This window comes from Myotis daubentonii, chromosome 11, assembly GCF_963259705.1.
Source record: "Myotis daubentonii chromosome 11, mMyoDau2.1, whole genome shotgun sequence".
In the NCBI taxonomy this organism is placed as follows: Eukaryota; Metazoa; Chordata; class Mammalia; order Chiroptera; family Vespertilionidae; genus Myotis; species Myotis daubentonii.
The window spans coordinates 64,163,229-64,186,246 of record NC_081850.1 but is presented as its reverse complement, the minus strand read 5'-3'; the positions used below and the strand labels follow the sequence as shown (position 1 = coordinate 64,186,246).

At 38.5% G+C, this 23,018-nt stretch overlaps 1 protein-coding gene across 9 annotated transcripts in view; it reads left to right on the top strand.

The window, feature by feature from the left end:
- The window catches only part of ECPAS (Ecm29 proteasome adaptor and scaffold), a 96,702-nt gene that overhangs the window by 25,089 nt on the left and 48,595 nt on the right, over positions 1 to 23,018 (top strand). For 7 of the 9 annotated variants that reach the window (XM_059657632.1, XM_059657631.1, XM_059657636.1 and 4 more), the window contains 10 exons: positions 2,035 to 2,151; positions 6,317 to 6,435; positions 7,395 to 7,544; positions 10,225 to 10,393; positions 12,975 to 13,114; positions 16,226 to 16,307; positions 18,432 to 18,551; positions 19,858 to 19,943; positions 20,178 to 20,256; positions 22,318 to 22,367. In XM_059657632.1, coding sequence (XP_059513615.1) covers positions 2,035 to 2,151; positions 6,317 to 6,435; positions 7,395 to 7,544; positions 10,225 to 10,393; positions 12,975 to 13,114; positions 16,226 to 16,307; positions 18,432 to 18,551; positions 19,858 to 19,943; positions 20,178 to 20,256; positions 22,318 to 22,367 — 1,112 coding nt within the window. Of the gene's footprint in view, positions 1 to 2,031; positions 2,152 to 6,316; positions 6,436 to 7,394; positions 7,545 to 10,224; positions 10,394 to 12,974; positions 13,115 to 16,225; positions 16,308 to 18,431; positions 18,552 to 19,857; positions 19,944 to 20,177; positions 20,257 to 22,317; positions 22,368 to 23,018 lie in introns of those variants that run through there. The other 2 variants (XM_059657637.1, XM_059657634.1) reach the window with 2 other exon arrangements.

Genomic DNA, 23,018 nt, shown 5'->3' with positions numbered 1-23,018 from the left:
TCTCTCATCATGGATGTTTCTCTCTCTCTCTCCCTCTTCCTTCCTCTCTGAAATCAATAAAAAATATATTTAAAAAAAAGTCCTTAAAAATAAAGCATGTAACTGTGCACACAATTGTTTATCACTATCAACAATAATTTTCCAAACATTTTTCTAAGAATCAACTTAGATTCATCAGATTGTCAGAAGAGGGCTATTTCCTTTGTATCCTTATGATTCTTTTCCCCGTCATCAGCTGTATCCATAGATCTGGACCAGGTAAGAAGTTTGGAGGGAGTGTGCATGGTAATGCACACTTCTAGGTTTCTTTAGGGTATCAGCAGTCCTAAGGATGTCTCATCCTGACAGGCTCATTAGTTTAGATGAATTGAACTCAATTATCAGCATTTGAAGAAGTTAAATATATGGACCTTGGAGTCAAATCTTGACTATGTCACTTGCTGGTTCATATCCTTGGATAAGTTACTTCTTCCCTGAGCCTCAGTTTCCTCACCTGTAAAATGGGAATGACAGTATCACATCTCTGGTTATTGTAAGAATCAGATGAGATAAGGAATGCAAAATGCTTTGCACAAGTTTTTCTGTGCTCCTCTCTTAGTAAGATAGTCTCACTTTTATGGTAAGGTTGGGGCCATTTGGCATGAGCCTCTGTTATCTTTTTTTCTGTCATTGGAAATTGACGAACTCTTTTTCTCCTGTCTTTCCCACTTAAGGGAGAGGAAGCTGGTCATTATTTAAAACTCTTCAGTAGAATCAGATGATCTTCAGAATAAAGTAAAAATTCCTCAGAATTTTACCCAATACCTTATATAATTCGGGCCCTTATCTTACCACTCTGTGTTTCAGTCAGATGCAGCGTGTAATGTCATTTTCAACCTGTGTGCCTCCTAATAACTGATTCTGTGCTTGGAAATTTATCTAATCTTAGGAGTGGTGTTCTTGTCCTTTTTCTCTGAGGTGCTTGACCTGGCAGGTACTTTCTCTTCTGGAAACCCAATGTGTATTTCTCGTGTACATTTCTCTTTTTTTGTAGTATTCGTGGTGTGTCTTAGTCAGCTTGGGTAACAATACCATAGGCTAGGTGACTTACACAACAAACATTTGTTCCTCACAATTCTGGAGGATAGAAGTCTGAGATCAGGATGCCAGCATGTCAGTTTCTTCGTGCATGAACTCTCCATGATTTATAGAAGGTGGCCTTCTTGCTGTATCCTCATGTGGCAAAGAGAGAGAGGACTCTAATTTCTTTATCCGTTTATTACGATATCAACCCCAACATGGAGGCCCAAGCCCATGATTCCATCCAAACCTAATCACCTCCCCAGATCATCACACTGGGGTTTAGGCCTCAACATGTGAATTTTGGGGAGACAGACATTCAGTCCATGGCATTGTGTGTCTCACTCATTTGTTCACAGGTGTTCTGGGGCACTGTGCCTCAGTAGAGGCCCATCTCAACTTTGATTAACCAAAGCGCAGTGTAAAAATAAATTCATTAGTAAAATTCTGGTGCATGGAGCCCTGGCTTGTGTGGCTCAGTTGGTTGGAGCATCATTCTGTACACTAAAAGGTTATGGGTTTGGTTCTTGGTCAGAGCACATACCCAGGTTTCAGGTTTGCTCTCCAGTCAGGACAGATGTGAGAGGTGGCCAATCGATGTTTCTCTCGCACATAGATGTTTTTCTCTCTCTCTTTCTCTCTCTCTCTCAATCTCTCTCTCTCTCTCTCTCTCTCATTCTCTCTTGCTCTCTCGCTCTCTGTCTCTATCCCCCTTCCTCTCTCTAAAATCAATAAAAAGGAAAAAAAAATAAAGCTAATGAAACTACTATTGTAAAAAATTCTGATGCATGGATTCTTGGGGGCATATTTTATACTCCCTTTCTGGGATGTAAAATTTAATTTTAAAGACAACAAAGTAGCCACTATTTATCAAATAAGTACTATCTGAGAAATTAATTTGTTTTGTATTTCTCAGATAAGTCTGAGAAATGAATTATGATCAGTAATTTCAATTTATATCTCTCTGTATTTTAGGTAATGGAACTGTTGGTCCATTTGAATAAGCGTATTAAAAGCCGCCCCAAAATACAACTCCCCATAGAGACACTGTTGGTTCAATACCAGGACCCTGCTGCAGTTTCCTTTGTCACAGTGAGTGTTATCTTGGAATATTTTCTGACTTACTGTAATTTTCTTTCATAAAATTTATTAGATGTCATCAATATATTGGCAACTTAGAATTTTACTGTAGACTATTTCTAAATGAAGCATGGGATGTTTCCTTGAAATGACACAGTCTTACCACTGAGTATTGATCTAGAGGAACCATTACCAGGATCGTGCATGGGCTTTTACATTGGGCAAAGGAATGTTGGTGAAATGACTTGTCAGATATTTTGATCTATAAAATAATGATTTGATTCATAGTAAAAGATTATATGAGGCCAATCTGAATAGAGAGAAGGGTTATGTAGCATAGGCATGAATAAAGAAGAAGAAAAAAGGATAAAATGGTAAGAAGAGATACAAAGGCTGAGTTTTAAAAACATCTATGTTTCTGATATCTATAATAAAAGCATAATATGTTAATTAGACTGGATGTCTTTTGGACGATCTTCCGGACGAAGCCAGGGCTGAAGCCCTAGGATCCAGGCAGCCGCTGTGCTTTCGAGGGAGGGATGGAGGCGGCTGTGAAGGCCTACTCTTGCACGAATTTTGTGCATCTGGCCTCTAGTCTATATATATAAAGAGGTAATATGCTTGTTGGTCCTAATGGTGTCCCAGTCGTGACTGTTCAACAGGCAGCGCGTGCATAGGAGTTGGTGGGCGGGGACAGGGACAGGGACTTGCGCCACTGGGACATGAGGCTGTTGCTGGGGGCGCCCCCCGCCCCCCCCCCCCCCCAGGGTGGAGGTGTGCGCAGGCCTGCTGTGCCACCTGGCCTGGAGGGGGGGATCAGGACGGGGGCTGCCCCCCGGTTTGAGGTGTGTTCAGGCCTGCTGCACCGTCTGGCCAGCAGGGGGCGGTGTCAGGACGGGGGCGGGGCCTCGGCGGAGAGCTCTCAGCACTCCTATGCTGGGGTCTGAAGGCGTGGAGAGGAAGGGAGAGCAGATAGGCAGTTAGGGGGATCAGGCCAGGAGGGGAAAGCAGATAGGCAGTTAGTTGGATCAGGCCGGGAGGGGAGAGCATATAGGCAGTTAGGGGGATCAGACAAAGAGGGGAGAGCAGTTAGGGGGATCAGCCACGGGGAGAGCAGTTTGGCAGTTAGGGGGATTAGGCCAGGAGGGGAGAGCAGTTAGGGCCATCAGGCCGGCAGGGGAGTAGTTAGGGGCATCAGGCAGGCAGGCAGGTGAGCACTTAGGAGCCAGTGGTTCTGGATTGCAAGAGGGATCCCAGATTGGAGAGCGTGCAGGCCAGGCTGAGGGACAGCCCCCTCACCCCCCCATGCACGAATTTTGTGCATCAGTCTTCTAGTCTAATCTAATAATAGACAAACATGGTAATTGACCATACCTCTGCTACGCTTCCCATTGGCTAATCAGCAGGATATGCAAATTAACCCAACCAAGATGGCGGCCGGCAGCCACGCAGCTAAGTGAGCAGGAGGCTTGCTTGCTCCAGTGATGGAGGAAGCCAAGGTTCCCCGCCTGCCGTGGCCCGGTTCTGAGCTCCACTCTAAGCAACAAAGTTGCAATTATAGAAGCTAAACAAACCCAAGATGCCTGCTTTCAGTAGGCCGTGGCTTGGGAGCTGGAGTGGCAACAAAGTTTCAATTATAGAAGGTAGGTAAATCCCATAATAAAAAAAAAAAAAAAAGGAGAGGTTGGGAGCTTTAGTCGCCAGCTTGGCCAGCCTGAAAACATCCCTCAGTCCCTCATCCAGACTGGCCAGGCACCCCAGTGGGGACCCCCACCCTGAAGGGGGTGCGGGCAGCCTGAAAATAGCCATCAGCCCCTCATCCAGGCTGGCCAGGCACCCCAGTGGGGACCCCCACCCTGAAGGGGCTGTGACCAGCTGCAAACAGCCATCAGCCCCTCATCCAGGCTGGCCAGGCACCCAAGCAGGATCCCCACCCTGATACGGGACACCCTTCAGGGCAAACCAGCCGGCCCCCACCTGTGCACCAGGCCTCTATCCTATATAGTAAAAGGGTAATATGCAAACTGACCCTAACAGCAGAATGACTGGGAATGACTGGTCACTATGACACACACTGACCACCAGGGGGCAGATGCTCAATGCAGGAGCTGCCCTCTGGTGGTCAGGGCACTCTCACACGGGAGGAGCTCTGCTCAGCCACAAGCCAGGCTGATGGCTGCCAGTACAGCGGTGGTGGCGGGAGCCTCTCCTTCCTCCTCAGCAGCGCTAAGGATGTCCGACTGCAGTTTAGGCCTGCTCCCCGCTGGCATGTGGACATCCCCCGAGGGCTGCCGGGCTGCCAGAGGGATGTCTGATTGCCATCTTAGGCCCAATCCCCTGGGGAGCCTAGTCATCCCCTGAGGGGTCCCAGACTGCTAGAGGGCACAGGCCTGGCTGAGGGACCCCCCCCCCACCCGAGTACACAAATTTTTGTGCACTGGGCCTCTAGTATATATATATAAAAGCCTAAGCAACCGTTACAACCGAATGACCAGAACAACCGGTTGACCCAAGCGCACTGACCACCAGGGGGCAGATGCTCAACGCAGAAGTTGCCCCCTGGTGGTCAGTGTGCTCCCACAGCGGGAATACTGTTTAGCCAGAAGCCAGGCTCATGGATGGCGAGCGTACCTGTGGCAGTGGGAGTCTCTCCCACGTCTGTGGCAGTGCTACCGAGCAGCAGCAGCAGTGGCAGCAGGTGCAGCAGGACTGGGATGAGCGGCAGTGGAGCTGTGTCTGGCCCCGGCTGGGGCTCCTTCCTGGCCGCCTGCCACTACGGCACTGCTGCATCTCTCGGGAGGATGTCAGACTGCCGGTTTTGGCCCGAAACCAGAAGTACGACATTCCCCTGAGGGGTCCTGGATTGTGAGAGGGTGCAGGCCAGGCTGAGGGACCCCACCTGTGCACGAATCTGTGCACTGGGCCTCTAGTATAATATATTCAGAAAGGTATCCTTTTAAAATGATTAAACTGAGGTTGGTAAGAAATACTCCTCTTGAATTGTTGTCTTCATGAAAATTAAATATAAAACAATATTGTGTGATGAAAGGTGATGTTTTTTCATAGGCCCTTGTAGTTTCTAGCATTGAGGCAGAATCTAACATCTGGATTTCAGACCTTTGGAGCCACTTACTGGTCTAGACCTCTTGTCTGTGCCTGCTCTGGACATACAGCTCCATTACAGATGTTCCTGTTTTTAAGCACAAAGGAACATTTTGAGCCAATAAAATTGCCAAATAGGAATGGCTTTAAGGGAAAGGGATAACCTTATTGAAGGGATTAAGAACTAGAAGTTGGCAATTATAAAATAGTCACGGGAATATAGTCAATAATATTGTAATTATTGTGTATGTTGCCAAGTGGGTACTTGAAATATTAGGGGGACCACTTTGTAAAGTATATGATTGTCTAGCCACTATGCTACACCTGAAACTAATACAAAAATCTTGAATGTAAACTAAAATTGAAAAAAAAAGGGATAACCTTAAGAAGTCAGTTTTAAAGTGAAGAATCCTTCAAAAAAGCAGATCTTTATATTATGTGTAAATCCAGATATGCATTTATGGGTTTGCTTAAAATGAGGCATTCACACGGATTCTAGTGATGAGGCATACTGACAGCACTAGCTTCCCTTGGTTCATCACCATTGGTTAGTTGTGAATGAGGAACTAGAGTACTGCAATATACTAACGTTGGTTTAGTAATAGAGCAGTTGAGAAAGGGCAGCCTAGTTTAACACGTGGCCTCTTCTTAGCCTGAAGGGAGATCTGATGCTAATGTGTAGGATGTAGGTTTAGATAGGTCAAATGTTACTTTATTCTTTTCAGTGGAAGTAATTGCTTATATGAGTACTCCCCCCACCCCCAGCTTTATTTAGGCATACTTAACAAATAAAATTGTATATATTTATAATATACAAGGTGATAATTTGATATATATATTTCATTGGTTAGGTGTTGCTCTCTCACATGAGGCCCATCTTAAAGCAAGCATTTTGAATATGTGGGGCTGCCATCATCCTGAAATACAATAGTTGGTTAAGCTGAAATAAACATGTGATAACATATGGAAGGAGGATGCAATTTCTTTGTTATAACTCCCTAAGTTATCAATATGTTTATGTTGAAATCCTAGATTATTTCCTTTGCACTCACTTGCTTTTCTCACGTTGCTTTAGAATTTTACTATAATTTATGTTAAGATGGGCTATCCTCGCCTACCAGTGGAAAAACAATGTGAACTGGCCCCTACGCTTCTTACTGCAATGGAAGGGAAGCCTCAGCCACAGCAGGATAGGTATGCTTTCCTCAATTATGTTACCTCAACTCACCATTATTGTTCTGTTGATACTATTATAAAACTTCTTAATGTGAGCATATTGAAAAATGTGCAGAGCAAACAACATTTTTCCCAATCTAAATTTTTCCCAATTTTTTTGGTCAGTGATTTTGAAGCAACTAATTTTCTGTGATTGAAAAAATTAGTTATAAAATACTTTTCATCAAAACATATCTATCTTGGAGGATATAAAGTTTGAGAGCAGTTTTCTTAAGGGACAGATCACTTGTTTGTATTAATATAGGAATTGGAGATGTGAAAAGGTTTAGACAACATCCTTCATTTCTAGGCTTAGCCCAGAGTTCTGTATTGTAGTCGTGTAGTGGTGAGACTCATCATGAAATTGTGGAGGGAAGAGGGAGTTAAATAATGCTTTCAGCTCATTTTTCATGTGTTTTAAGAATAGCAATAGGTGTTGTGAAAGAAGGAATTATTGAAGTTGTGTTACTTAAATTCACACTGGAAATTTTATTATATTTCAAATATTGACATGATGGATTTTTAATTTCTTTAGCTTTAGAATAACTTTATTTTAATTAACTGTGGAAAGGAAAAAAATTTATCAAAAGGACATGTCATAAGTTAAACTTTACCTAAGGTTTAATATAAAATCTCTTGTGCTGACAGATACTAGCACTGAGCCCATATTGTGTACATTTTTTTCAGAGACCACGTGCTTCTGGTGATGAGCCAGATGGGCTGGCTAAATGCCAATTAACACTCAATATACTGAACTTTCAGTAAGAAGGAAATCTAGGCCAGTCCCTAGATTAGGACTTTGTACGCTAGTGGTATTGAAATGAGTGGCCCTTGCTACAATTGCCACTTTTTGTTATGGGATATTTGTTTTGTCTATTATTTCATGTATAAAAACCATGTTTTTTAAGTAGTTGCATTAAATGTGATTGTTTTTTCAGCTTAATGCATCTTTTAATACCAACCCTTTTTCACATGAAATACCCTGTTGAATCATCAAAATCAGCTTCTCCGTTTAATCTTGCTGAGAAACCAAAGACTGTGCAGCTGCTTTTGGACTTCATGCTAGATGTCCTTCTGATGCCTTATGGGTAAGTTAAAGAAATGAAAACAAAACACAGCAACCTTGCTCATGACTGCTTTTACCTGTGTGGAGGTAACTATTCGCCTTCACTTGAAAATGGATAAATCTCAGTGTTTTGCTGTAGCCCTGACCTCTCTGAATTCCAGCCCCACTGCTTATTGACCTTAGAGGTGTGGAATTGCTGTTGTGATTTCAGATTCAGCCTGTTCAAGCTGAAATCAGTCTTTCCCCATAAAATAGTTCCTCTTCTTTACTGCCTGTGATGACTATGTGATACGCTGTGATGGTTCTCTTAGCCATGTAGGCATACAATTAGGAATTGCCTCCAGCTTTTCTCTTCCTGGTTGCTACAATGTCAGTACCTCCTCCCTCTCCTTGATGTACCCTGGGACCATTCCCCCTAGCAGCCATCTAGTATTGGCTCTTTCCAACTCTTGTCATCACTTTCTCACCAGCTACTCTTCAAAACTTTCTATACTGCCATAGTTTCCTGATGTTTAAAACACACCTTAAATTCCTTGGGCTGTGTTTTCCAGTCATACATGCACTCATGTATTCATACACTCTTTTCTCTTTTTAATTCTCACCTGAGGACATGTTTTTATTTATGAGAGAGAGAGAGAGAGAGAGAGAGAGAGAGAGAGAGAGAGAGAGAGAGAGAAAAAGAAACATCGATGTGAGAGAGAAACATTGATTGCCTCCCTTACACGCCTGACCAGGGATTGAACTCCCATCCTTTTGGTGTACGGGGTGACACTGTAATCAACTAAGCCACCCAGCCAAGGCTTCATGCACTCTTATGTGTCCAGGCCTTTCTATGATTTAAGAGAATACGGTTCTTTGCTTAGAATGCTTCCCCATGAACAAAGGAAGAAAAGAAGAAGGAAATGCTGAAAGAAACAGCAGCCAAAAATCTACTTTGAAAAAGCATCTCAAAGTAGCTGAGATGTCAACTATGTTTATCAGTAATCAACCGTCTATACGCATTGCCATTTTGTGTTCTTATTGCATAGTTGACATGTCCATTTTCTCTAATAGATTGGGAGCTCCTCAAAGTCAAGAGCTGGTCCCTCGCCTGGTCTGGTCCCTGGCTTAGTGCCCTAGTTATGATCTGCTTCAGCTTATTTTCTAGGTTGTCCTGCTGCCAGATAATTTTCTCAAATACTGGTTTCATTATGTTTCTTTCCTGATTAAAACTACAATATACACTCTAAGCTTGACATGTGGGTCTAGACATAAGAGTGCATGCTGTATGGCTTCTTTCCTCTCCAGTTTGCTCTCCTCCTACCCCTCTAGTTTAGTGGCTTTATTTTCTGGACCTTCAGACACTTATACTAACCTCTACCTGTCACTTCCATTACCTCTGTCATATCATTTCCTATGTCATCTGACAACATGTCAGATTGTGACATTTGTTGTCTTATTGTCTCAACTTGCTACAGATGGCAGAGATTCAATCTTACCCCTCCTGTTATTCCTCTCTCTTGTATTTAGGATGATGTTTTGTACAACGTTAGCTGTTCTGTAATTATTCATTGATTTACTTGCTGCCACCAGTCTTGCTATAATTTAGAAATAAATGAAAATTTCCTTTTATATTTGTTATATCAGGAGGCAGTCAGATTTGGCAGGTGATGATGGCTTTGGTAAATAAACTGTGAAATCCAAATTTAACTTAGTTACATAATGTACCAAGCCAGTGATTCCTCACATTTTTCTTACCATTGAGAGTTTGCCTAGTTTGTGTAAAAATAGTGATTCCTTAACAGTTTTTTTTTTTAATTTAAAAAGATGAATTTAGGAATTGAATGAATATGGCATGTAAGTAATATAGTATAATTTACTATGCCATCAAGCTCTGAATGTTTTCTTTAGTTTTTATTGTAATAGGTATTTTATTTAGTATTCGGTCTGATGATTTGTCAGCATATATTTTTAGAGTCAGATGGAACTTGAATTAATTTTCACATAGAAATTTTGTAGATGAGGTATACCAATTCAATTGGATCAAAAGGAATTTACCAGAAATCTCATTTTTAATCTATAGAAGCTAAAAATGAAATAGGATGATAAATTAAATAAATAATAGCCGTGACGGGCTTTGAATATACAGTGGAAAAGCTGATTCTCTTTTCCTCTTTGAGCTTTTTGATCTTTTTTATTTTGGGAACATTATGTGCTTGTGAGCTAAGTGGTTTTTGTAATGCAGGGACATAAGGAGTTCAAGGAGAATTGAAGGTGAATTGCAACTTAACAGCAATAGAAATGACTGTTAAAATATTCTCTGCTTTGAGTATAGAGCAATATTATCACCCCCCCCCCCCCTCCAAAGTCAACAAACATTTCTCTGTATTTGTCAACTAAAAACTCAAAATGCAGTGGGTCCACAGTGGCTCTTAGAATAATAGTTTATAGATTGAGAATGAACAAAATATATTTATTGTTGGTAACTACTATAGTTTATTTGTAACTAAGTTGAACAGATGTACTCTTCTGGTCAATTTGCTGAAGATGTAGTACCTTTTTTAGATACCTTTAACATTTTTCTTAATGATGAAATTTTACTTTTAAGTGTTTATTCTTCTAGCAGAATTCTGTGAGAGGAAGGTATATAAGTGAGTGTATTATATATGCATTGTTTGTATGTGTTTTAATAGAGAGGGGTAAAATTTCTATTTCCTTTCCAGATATGTGTTAAATGAATCCCAGAGCCGCCAAAATTCATCTTCAGCACAGGGTTCTTCTTCAAATAGTGGGGGAAGTTCTGGCATACCACAGCCTCCCCCAGGAATGAGCTTTTATGCAGCTAAACGAGTTATTGGTGATAACCCATGGACACCTGAACAGTTGGAACAGGTATCACTTACTGTTTATTCATAAAGCAGCTTACCCCTGAACATGCGCCCCTGTGAAGTCCATGAAGGCATGTGCCACACAGTGTGTTCAGGCTCTCTATTGAAACGTGTTTGAAGGAGTAGTTGATGTGATTTGTTCTCTTCATCATGTTAGTTACTTGTTAAAGCCCCAGGGAAAGGGAGGAGTGGGATTTCTTCAGCGTTTCTAATATTGCTTACATATTTCAAGTATGAAATACAGCCCACTTATGAATTGAGTATATTTAACTTCTTTTACTGTAGTTTTAAATTATGAGTTTAATAATTATTTAGCTGCTTTGCTGCAGTTAAAATACAAATTATCCTACATTATTTAGTGTTTTTAGGGCTGTACATTTTGTGTAAAGTGAGGAACCTGTACTCAGAAGTAACAATATGGGAGAAAGCATGACTCGCTTTTATATTTCTTCTGGGAATTTAAAAAAATGGCATTAAGAATTTTATTCTGGATTTAAACAGGACACAGATGTTCTCTGAGCAGCTTTTTAAAAAGATGGTGCTCTACAGAGAAGGTGCCTCACTGTGTCTGTGTCATCAGGCACCTCAGGGAAGAACAGATGAGATCAGTATGTAATTATTTTGGAATTCAAGCAATCTGGGTTCGTCTTCCAAGCCTTTCTCTATCTCCATGGCAGTCTAAGTGATTTGATCCTTTTCTTTTTGGGGGATGTGAGTGACCACTGGTCAAAACAGTGTTCCAATGAGAAGGGAAAAGGCAAGTGGGACATTCTTGCCACTCAAATTTATAGAATGATTTGTTCAGTGAGGGCTATGCTAAATTAGACTTACTTCCTCATGTTTTATGGATTTTTTTTGTTCTCCTTAAGCCATGATGTAAGTAAGAAATAAAGGTAAATACTAACAGAAGCTACTCTTTATTGAGTGTGAACTATGTGACAGGCACTATACTGATGAGTACTTTGAATTTATTATTTCATTTAATCCTCACAGCAACCCAACGAGGTATAAAATTTATTACTTCCATTGGTAAAAGGTTTTGAGATTCACCACAGTTTCACTTCTAGGACTAGGCTTTGAATCTAGGTCTGTGTGAGGGCTAAAGCTGTAAGTGGTGGAGAACAATTGTTAATGTTAAGTTGCAGTCTGATGTTAGTCATTCTTTGCTCATTTCTAAGGTTTTCTGTATGCCTTTTGTCAACTTCATAATCTAGGGTTGAAAGGAACAGTTTAGATGCAAGGATGAAAGCTGTTTTCCTCTAATTTTTAAATCTCTTTTGTTTTACATATTTTCTTCCAGATAAACAGCTTTTATTTTGATAAAAATAATGATAATCTAAAGATTCAGTTAGTCCAGAACATAATAAAGAGAAATTAAAAATTACCTGGAATCCTGCCACCGACTTTGTCATGCTCTGTGTGTATGTGTGTGTACACACAAATACAGTTTTACACTATACATTGTTACATACCATATAATACAGTATTTGTAGTTCATATTTTTTATTTAAAACTATATCAAGTTGTTTAAAAATGCCATCCCTTTTATTCTCTGTATACAATTTAATTACATGTAAGCCATGTGGTCTTCTATTGATGGACATTAGTATTGTTTCTAGTTTCCTTTAAACATTTTTTGTGTGCTTGACTCTCATACCTGTCCTTTTTATGGCTTAAGTAAATGTTTGACTCTTCTGTTGTAGCTCTTATTACAAGTAAGTTATATTGAACAGGAGGCGGGAAGGCAGGCATTTTTATGATGTTTATATACCTTTTTAAATTGCATCCTTTGTCATTTAATACTTTTAAATTGTATCAATCCTATTTAATATGCATAAGAACTATTATGTAACTGATTTCTTCAGGTAAAGATAAAGTTTTACTTACCAGGTATATTTATTTTTAATGAGACTCATAGCTATTTTACATTACATGAAGTTCTAAGCAGAATCTCTTTAGTCTGGGTTTCATTTTAGCCAGTTATTTACATTGAATACTGTTTGAATAGAAATTCACTTGCATTGACTAGAGTACATTTCAAATCAGATTGTTTTCAGGATGTCAGTATATTGAGGACATGAATTAATATTTTTAACAATACAGTGGAACTCAAGGAATGTGAGTTTAGTTCCTTTTGAAATGTCATATCCATGAAGAACTGTATTTCTAATAAACCACCATACTTACCTGGAGGCTCAGAATTTGGACTTCAGTTCAAGGTTTTGTCATTTTAGAGAGGCTGTGTATCCTAGTAGGAAGGCTTTGTATCATAATTGTCTTGGAATCTGAGAGACTTGGGTTTGAATCCTGCCTTCATCACTCCCTAACTGTGTGTCTTAATCTCTTAAGCCTTGCCTCACTTTCCTCATCTGAAATATGGGTTTAATAATGCCTCATAGATTGTGAGGATTAAATGAAATCATGACTATATATGGTTTAGTACTGTCCCTGGCTAAATAGGAGCTGCTACTGTTGTTACTATTAATCCTTGGTTTATGACCATACTGATAATGTTAAACAGTATTTTTGGTTGGTGTTTTTTGTTTCTCTGATCACTGTTTCTCCTTCCCTCCATTTATCCACAGTGCAAATTGGGTATAGTGAAATTCATAGAAGCTGAGCAGGTGCCTGAACTCGAGGCTGTTCTCCACCTGGTGATTGCTTCTAGTGACACTCGCCACAGTGTGGCAACGGCAGCAGACCTAGAATTGAAAAGCAAGCAAAGGTAAACTACATCTCTTTTATTTTTTAATTTAATTTTTATTTTTTAAAATATATTTTTACTGATTTCAGAGAGAAAGGGAGAGGGAAAGAGAGAAACATCAATGATGAGAAAGAATCATTGATTGGCTGCCTCCTGCATGCCCTTTACTGGGGACTAAGCCCGCAACCCAGGCATATGCCCTTGATTAGAATCGAACCCGGGATCCTTCATTCTGCAGGCTGATGCTCTGTCCACTGAGCAAAACAAGCCAGGGCTAAACTACATCTCTTTTAAACTCTCAGAATTGGGAAGAGGCTAGATTTCTAAATTGCTCAGCATGTATTTGTTCTTTTAGGACTTTATGTAATGAAACATTCAGTTTATGAGATTGTGAAATACAACTAATTTGTAATAAGGACAGCTTGCTTATGAGCAGAATTCTGTACCAGACAAAGAAAAAAAGCTGTTTGGAGAAGCAGTTTAAAACCGGAAGGGGTTAGGAATATTATGATAAGAAGGGAGATCTTTGGCTAGGTAATGAATTTAAAGAACTGGTGTGTATCTATATGGAATATTATATATCTGCCAGGTAATTATCTATAACTAGAGGCCCGGTGCACAAACTTTGTGCATGGGGTGGGGGTGTCCCTCAGCCTGGCCTTCACCCTCTCGCAATCCGGGATGCCCTTCCGGACACAGCTGTGGCGGCTGTGAGGGCCGAGGGCAGGCAGCTGCGGTGGCCAGCAGCGGCAGCAGTGGTGGGGTGATGGGAGCAGTGCCTTCTCCTGATTGGCTGGGTCGCCTCCTGCAGAGGGAGGCCAGACTGCGGCTTAGGCCCACTCCCAGGAGCTGGCCTAAACTGTCAGTCGGACATTCCCTGAGGGCTCACCGACTGTGAGAGGGGGCAGGCCAGGCTGATGGACACCCCCCCTTCCTCCCGCCCAGTGCATGAATTTTCATGCACCAGGCCTCTATAAAAATAATAAAGCAGCATGGAAATTGCCTCCAAGTACTGGCAAATTAATAAAGCAGAATACAAAATGTTATATGCACTGATTTTAAAAATGACATGTGCAAAGAAAAAAAATTGAAGATGGTTGAAAAAAATCAAATTATGAAATAGTTCTTTTCTAAATTTATTTTTGTGCTTAGTATAATAACATGCTAAAAAGACAGTTGAATGTGGATAAGGGAATAAAGCTTTATAAAGGTTCCATGCATTGTAGTTTTCTCTTTCCTAAGAAACCAGACAAGTAGGTGTAACAGGATAAGGAAATTAACTTCATTGTGTCTATAGTTTGTTGAAATATAAGCTAACTATGTCTGTGTGGTGGTGGTGGTTGGGAATGGCTTACCACTAAGGGGCATGTGAAGTAGGATACAGGAGGAGTGCCTCTTGGTTGATTCTCTGAATTTGGAAGGCTCACTTAACCTTGCCAGGCCTTGGACTCTGTGAAATAAGAAAGTTGGACTAGAATGTTCTTCACATTCTCCCCAAGTCTAAAATTCCTTCATGCTGCTTATAACTATATCTTCCTGATATCTCTTTGAAGAAATTTATTTGATTTCGAATTATCAAAATACTTTCCTTTAAAACTTTCCATTGTGTTTGAACTGGCTCCATTCTTTACACCATATGGTAGATTGGATTGTTGGAAATACAGATGTATTAAATATTAGTTTTGGTTTTATCTATTAAGTGTATGCATTTTTCCATAAAATAATATAACATTGTTAAGAAGTAACAAGTAAGATGAGAACATTATGTAGATATTATTTCATTTTGTTTAACAAATATTCCAAAGTATCTCTTCAAGTGATGCATCTATTGACCTATTTTTTAAAATCTACCTATGTGCCATACCCACCCACCTATTTTACATGCATAGTAAAGAAGTCTAGAAAAAGATACGTAGCAAAGTTAGTGGTTACTGAAAAGGAGTAGAGGAGGGATGTGGTGCAGATTGTAAGGAATTTTATTTTCTATGTTTCTGAATTTTTACAACAAACATTTACTCAGGAAACTAAAGCTAGAAAGATGCCAAGAGGAAAAGTAAAAGAAATAGTGAAAATTATCCCTAATAGTTAACCATTGTTAAGTTTTTACTTTCTTTTTTTTAGTATTTTGTCAAAAATCTCTAAACCTACAGTATTATAAAAGGGAAACAACAGTGGAGCTTGAGGATTAGTTAGTAGTCATCAGCTGAGGAAAGATGTAGATAAACAATAATTAAGTTATAATTACAGAATGAGTTTGAAGAAGTGGAATTGTGGCTATCCAAAGAAGAGGCAGACTGACAAATTATGACAGAAGAGATGGATTAGAAAAACGTTCAAAGCAGCTGGATAATTTGTGTTTGCACAAATAGAGCATATCTTGAAAGCAGAACCAATAACCAAAGGCGGAAGATAGTGTAGTTAAATCTTGCTAATCAAGTGGAATGCAAGATTGCATTATTAATTAGGTTTATAAAATGAGTGGGAGCTGCTGCAGAGGGTGGGTGCCAATCACTAATCACATGATACTCTAATGCACCTTATTGTGGGGCCCAAGTAGGAATTTGTCTTTGTGCCTAAAGGATTAGATGCTAAACCTGCAAGTGTGTGCTGGTAAATAAAGAAGAGGATGCTGGAAATTACAGTGGCACAATATTTGAGAAATGCAATGGGCTGCAAGCTTCCTAGGATTGTGTCTTGGAATGGGTAAAAATTTTTTGGTCACCTCTCCATTACTTTTGAATTTCCTTGTGAGGAATTTCCAAGTGGTTAAAAGAAATGCATGCCCCGGGGCTCTGTGAACAAGGATAGTATAGCTCTGCTGTGTTGGAACTGCTCCACGGCACGGTCCCTGAGCGTGAACACAGCTTAGTGTTTTGTGCTGCAGTACCAGATCGGACCATTGGAACTGATCTGCTGATCAAAGTGGAAAAAGTGAATTTTTTTCTTCTGTTTAAAAACTTCGATGAAATTAATCCCCTTCCTTTTCTTCTTTTATAATGTCAGTTGCCCATTTCATTTGAGTGTTTTTAACTTTTTGTTTTTGGTAATAAATATTGGGGCTATCATTTTTTGAAATCATTGAAGTAGGAGAAAAATAATAATTTTAACAAGTTGTGTTGAAACTTTCTGTAGCTTGATTGACTGGAATAATCCTGCCATCATTAATAAGATGTACAAGGTATACCTTGGCGATATACCACTGAAGACAAAAGAGGTGAGTTGTTTTTATGTTTCCTCACATCCTCATAAAAAGTACTTTGTTACATGAGCTCTATGTAGTTGAACATTTTTTCCTATTTTTATTTAAGCTGAACCTGTGCTGTAGGAAATAATAGTTTTAAGCCATGCTACTCTAGGTAGAGTAAAATCTCCTGGAGACTTAGTTTACCTGATCTGGTGTTTTCAATTCAAGTGCTTAAATAATGTCTGGATTAGGAGTCAATAAACTTTTCTTTGTCAGTATTTTAGGCTTTGCTGGCCATGTGGTTGTGAGGCTGCCACTACTCATCTCGGACATAGGTGAAAGCAGTCGTAGGCCACACACAACTTAAGGAGCATGACTGTGTGCCAATAAAACTTTAGGGACACTGAAATTGGATTTCATGTAATTCTTACATATTATGAAATATTATTTTGATTTTAAAACATCACTTGAAAATGTAAAAACTACTCTGAGCTCACAGGCCTTATTAAGACAGATGGTGGCCGATTTGGCCAAGGGCTGTACTTTGTTGAACCCTGGTCTAGAATCTAGAGCAATAGGCAGGTTCTTTTGAACCTTTGAAGTAAAATGTTTGCTTAATAACATAAGTTATGTCTGAAAGTTTTCCAAGTCCAAACCCAGACAGGGATTATTTGTTTGCTTATTTTTAAACTATAAAGAGTTGTTTTAAAAATTAGCTCTAGTTAGATTCAGTTGAGTATGATGTCGCAAAAAGAACAATTAATTAGGAGTTGGGATGGGCCCCTCTACCCCCAGTGGCTGCCATAATAAATGTACTGTAGAGGAGAGATTTGACTAATTACAGAACTTCTCTGGGCCTCATGTTCTTTGTGTAAAAATGAAGGGGTTGGATTAGATCAGTGATTCTCAGAGTTTGGTCCATGTACCCTTATTGGGTTACAGAGAGATTTTTAGGGGCCCACGAAGGCAAGCATTTACTGCTTTTTAAAAATTTTACTGTGTTGATATTTGAACTGATGCTGCAAAAGCAATGGTAGGTGCAATTGCTGGCGTCCTAGCATGAATCAAACTATGTCACTAAATAATATTAGCAGACATTCTATTCTTCACTGTCAGTATGCATATAAAAAAATAAAAAGAGAATAAATCTCAGCTATACTTAAGAATATCTTGATGAAGCAGTAAATATTATTTTACCTGAAGAGTAGATGAGAAAAGTGTGGGTGTTGAAACACATGCTTGTCAGATATTTCTCTAAAATGAAAAAAAAAAAAAAAAAAAGAGACTTCAAGAAAAACAACATGATTTATTGGCACTGATAAAAATTGAGCTTTTAAGCAAAAACTGAATTTTGGAAAATGTGTATCCATTAGAATGAGCTTGACAGTTTGTCAGAACTTCCTGACTTTTCTGATGAGATTGGTGGTGGTGTTTTCCTTTCTGGATGTCTTATAATGCAACATACGCTTACAGTAAGTGAGCCAGTATTTTCCAGATGACCTCTGATGTTACAGAAGCATACAAGGGTGCTTAGATAGACCACAGAGGCTTAGTATAACAGTATGCAAAAGTTCAAGGATTTCAAGTCCAAATGGCAGCTCACCTTTAACAAGTGATTACTTATCAGGTTTTGGTGTTGGATCAGAGTATCCACAATTACCTGAAAAGTCTAAAATTATCCCCACTTTTCCATCCACATTTGTGTGAAGCTGTTTTTTAAAATATTATTTAAAACAACATATCACAACAGATTTAATGAAGAAGATCAAAGAATCCAGCCCTCTTCTGTTAAGGTAGACAGTGAAGAAATTTATAAAAAATGTTAAATAATGCCACTCTCAGTATAGTCTTTTGTTTTGGAAAATACATTTTTCTTAAAAATGTTATTTATGAAAATATATACTAGTAATAGATTTATTAATACTATTTTTAAGTGAATAAGTATTTAAAATATCTCAATTTTAACATTAATATATTAAATATTGATAGGCATTCCAATATAAACAAAGGCTCTTTGATGACTTCAGTAATTTTTTGAGTGTAAAAGGCATTTTGAAACAAGATTGAGATCACTGATTTAGATGCTCTCTCATGATTTTTTTTCAGTACAGTAATTTTGAAATGGTGATTTATAATCCAACATATTTTTGACAGGGAGCAGTTCTGAAGCCAGAGCTGAAAAGGGACCCTGTCAGTACGAGAGTCAAGTTAAAGATTGTCCCCCATCTTCTTCGTTCCAGACAAGCTGCAGAAACGTTCCCAGCTAACATTCAGGTAATTTGTTCTTTCCAGAGAAAACAGCCTGTTTACAACTTTTATGTCTCTTTACTTAGAGAAAGAAGCGCATTAATGAATCTTCAGGAGGTAGGTTGATGTAGACTTCTTAGAGTCTCTCCTTCGGAAGGCTTATTTGTTTAAGTGGCTACTACTTCCTTCTAGATGATAAAACTTTTGTTCCCAGTATCCCTAATATTTGACTAATTTCAAGTACCTGTTGTATGTCTCCAGAGAAACATAAAATTACCAGAGCTGCTTCCATTTCACTTTCCAAGTACTGTTTCCCAGACAGTGTCTTGATAATTTTGGTTTCAGAAAATTTGGTTATGGTAACACTACATTGTATAATAAGCAGCAAGAATTTTGTGCCAAAATATTCATAGCCATCCTGTAGGTATACACTTTATTTGTAGTTTTTTTATGTCTTTAAAATAAAATAGGTCCTAAATTTTTGTACATTCAAAGACAAACTCATTGTCCATCACCTGTAAACAGTCTTCCTTTTTTCAATATTCCCATTCCTAATGATGGGTTACTATTCTCCTGCATAGTTGGCCCTACCCCTTTCTTCTCCATCTGTCAATCACAGAATCCTTTAAAGGTAGCTTCCTCTTACCAGACACCAATAGTTTTAACTAGACACGTTACCTTATCTTGATTTTGAACATATGAAAGAAACTTGCACAATTCTTTGCATATGTGTGCAGCATGAATTTTCTTTTTCTTTTTTTTTTAAAATATATTTTATTGATTTTTTACAGAGAGGAAGGGAGAGGCATAGAGAGTTACAAACATCAATGAGAGAGAAACATTGATCAGCTGCCTCCTGCACATCCCCCACTGGGGATATGCTGGCAACCAAGGTACATGCCCTTTACCGGAATCAAACCTGGGACCCTTTAGTCCCTAGGCCGACGCTCTATCCACTGAGCCAAACCAGTCAGGGCATGAATTTTATTTTTCCCCACAAAACCTTAGTGTTCTAATTAATCCGTGTGGAGTGGCAGGGTGCTGGCCCACGGCAGCGTGAACTCTGTGTGACTTCCTAGTGGTAGACCCCAAAGTTTTTCAGACTTGTCAGATCAGCCATCATGTTTGTCACTCCACAGACTATTGATTGGAATTACCGATTAGCTTCCTAATAAGTCTATCAGCTAAAACGTGTGCATATATTAAAAAAAACTGCATTCATTTTGGAAGAGCAAGGTGTAGTGCAAAAGATGTGCTGTTGGATCCTAATAGTTGAGAATAGTCAATTACTATTCTTATTAATTGTTCTTGACCACTAGTTTCTTTCTCATAGGTGGTGTATGATGGACTCTTTGGTACAAATACAAATTCAAAATTAAGAACGTTATCTCTGCAATTTGTGCATCACATTTGTATAACGTAAGTTTTTCAAACTATTTGACTATAAAGTTTTTAAACTGTTGGAGTGATCAAATGATTAAAGTATATCTTATCTAGAAAGAAATCATGTTTGCTAATCTTTTAAAAATTTCAGATTTTATTAGATTATTTTAATTTATTTCAGTTGTTTCTAATTATTTTAAGTATCTGAAAAGATATGTAATTATGAGAGTCTTATCTTGCTTTGTGTATGTGTGCTATTTTTTTTTAAAGTTGCCCAGAAATCAAGATTAAGCCATTAGGCCCAATGCTTTTGAATGGCCTCACCAAGCTAATCAATGAGTATAAAGAAGTAAGTAACTTATCTCAAATTTTGTTAACATTTTATATTTTAAAATATTTTCTATTATAAACTTTCCTGGTCTTCTACATGTTGGTTTAGTTAGTTATAGGCTGATATTATTCCATCGTTTCTTAACATTTTTACTTGAAGTGGTGCAAATTTTAGAAATTACTGGAATCTTTTTATTTTTATTTTGGAAATAAGTGTTAAAAACTGATATGAATCAGTTTTTATGAAAAAAGTCATCACTTTTATAAATAACATTTAAACAAATAAAGACATTTTATTCTGTTTTTAGGCACTGTAAAAATGGAGTGAAAAGAATTAAATTTTATTATTTATTTATTTTAAAAATATATATTTATTGACTTTTTACAGAGAGGAAGGGAGAGGGATAGAGAGTTAGAAACATCAATGAGAGAGAAACATTGATCAGCTACCTCCTGCACACTCCCTACTGGGGATGTGCCCGCAACCAAGGTACATGCCCTTGACCTGAATCAAACCCGGGACCCTTGAGTCCACAGGCCGACGCTCTATCCACTGAGCCAAACCAGTTAGGGCTAAACTTTATTTTATGATTAATTTCTATATGGTTGTTTTGGATTTGCTTATATATTGAGAAACAGTGTTAATTCTTAGGGTCTGAGATATTACTGATTCAGAATTCTGTTAAAACATGCATTCAGTAAATTTTTGATTCCTTAAGCTAAGTCAGATGAGGACTCTTTGGATTGTAGCATTTTGAATCCCATTATTATTAGTCCATGCAATATCACTCTTATCATCTCCAGTATTTCAGGGGAATTTACTTAAAAAATAAAGTCTCAAGAACTCCGGTTAGCATTATCTTTCTAAGGCTTAGTTAAACATGAATGCATGTTTGCAATAGTATAGTGATTGAGATTTTGCCACTTGGAGTCAGAATTGAGTTCAAATCCTACTTTTGTTTTTTGGTGAGTTACTTGCTTTTGGACCTTTGATTTTTATTAGAAAAATGAAAATAATACCATTTAGTTGGGTTATTGTGAACATTAAATGAAATATGCACATAAATTATTCAGCACAATGAAGGCACCTTAGTAGATGTTATTATTAGCTAAAAGCTGTTAGTTGTGCAGTTATATCGCAGTTGAGCTTTGGGGACAGTGTTGGGCCTGGCTGTCCTGTCTGCTATTGAAAGTGCTTGTGTGTATTTTAAGGCCTAGGAACCAGATTATTTTTATGGCATACATAGTCAGATGCTTTGGATGGTTGGTAGATATAAAAATGCTTTGGGGCTTTTTAGGAGAATTTGTATATTTAAAAATAGATTAGAGAGGCCAGATAAACCACAGGGCCCTAATCTCCTTACTTGCAGGTGACACCTGCATGTCTTCCCAATGATGAATCCATAAAGTTGAATCCATGAGAGTGGTCGTGTAGGTGTAGGAGAGTGAATCTTATGTTAAATGTACAAACTTCAGCTCACACAAATGTTATTTTTTCTTAGTAATCAGACAGACAATTGGTTTCCATTAAACCATGTAAAATATTTTTGAGGAGGCAACCTCACTAACTTACTTGATGACTATGATTCCTTTAATTTTTTTATAGTAGAAGACATGAAAAGTGCAGATTTTAAAGGAATCGCTCACTGCAATTTTGGGTGAAAAAGGGAGGATCTTAGCTTGTTTGATCAGTGGTGAATTTTCTAATAAGTTAATAAACTTTTTCTAACGTGTTAAAGATGAATTTTGGTGTTTGCAGGTTACATAGTGTTGAAAAGATCCTAAACTTAGCACTAGCTAAGAAACCTTTTTATATATGACCACTGCATTTTCTTTTGGGAGTGAGTTGGGGATAAAAGGTTTTATTTGTTTTTCCCTTTAATTAGTGTGATGAATTCTGGGTTTAGACTTGTTCTGTTTGTTTTGTTTGGATGCTAATATCATGCAGTTAGGCAGAGTGAGACCAGGTTTACCAAGGAATAAAGTAATGCATGTAATTGCAGCAAAAGGTTTTGCCGTTTACTGTGTTGTTGTTTTTTTTTGTGTCTGTTTTTGTTCTTTTTTTCTTCTTAATTTCAAGGACCCTAAGCTACTGTCAATGGCATATTCAGCTGTTGGAAAACTCTCCAGGTGAGTAAACTCTTTTTCAGTGAGAGATATCCTGTTGTATACTAAGAAAAGTTATGTGGCATTTAATAATGGATGGAGAGTAAGTTTGTGTGATTCTGAAAGGAAATGCATTTAATGGCCATAGGTTGTTTAGAAATGTCTTCCTTGTAGCAGGAAAATTATATGAGAAATTTTAATTTGCACTTAAAGATATGTTACCATGTTAAATAGTAGTCTTGAAATGAATTTTGAACTGGATTGTGTCATGATGGGTTACATTTTCTTGTATGCTAGAAACATTCGACCTCAGGTGTTCTTGTTGCTATGTACTATTAGTCTTTATAATCCCCATAAACAAGGTTTGCTAGTGATTTTCTTTTCTGATAGTGTTATATTAGGATTCCGAGTGGCCTGGTTTCCAAAGATGGATTTTTTTCTTCTGCTTAGTATGCTTTCCTCCTCCTAATTCCTCCTGGTTTCCTTTCCTTCACTATATTTCAAAGCAGGGAGGTAGAGGTCAGCATCCTCAGTGGCACCAGGTGCTACTTTTAGTCCTAATGCATGTTCTGCTTTGGCCTGTGTAGACTAGGTCTTGCTTTTCTTTCTATGCAGGGAAGGGAACTTCAGGGCTCAGAAAACCACCTGAGATCAGCTGATACAGCGCAGGCTTGT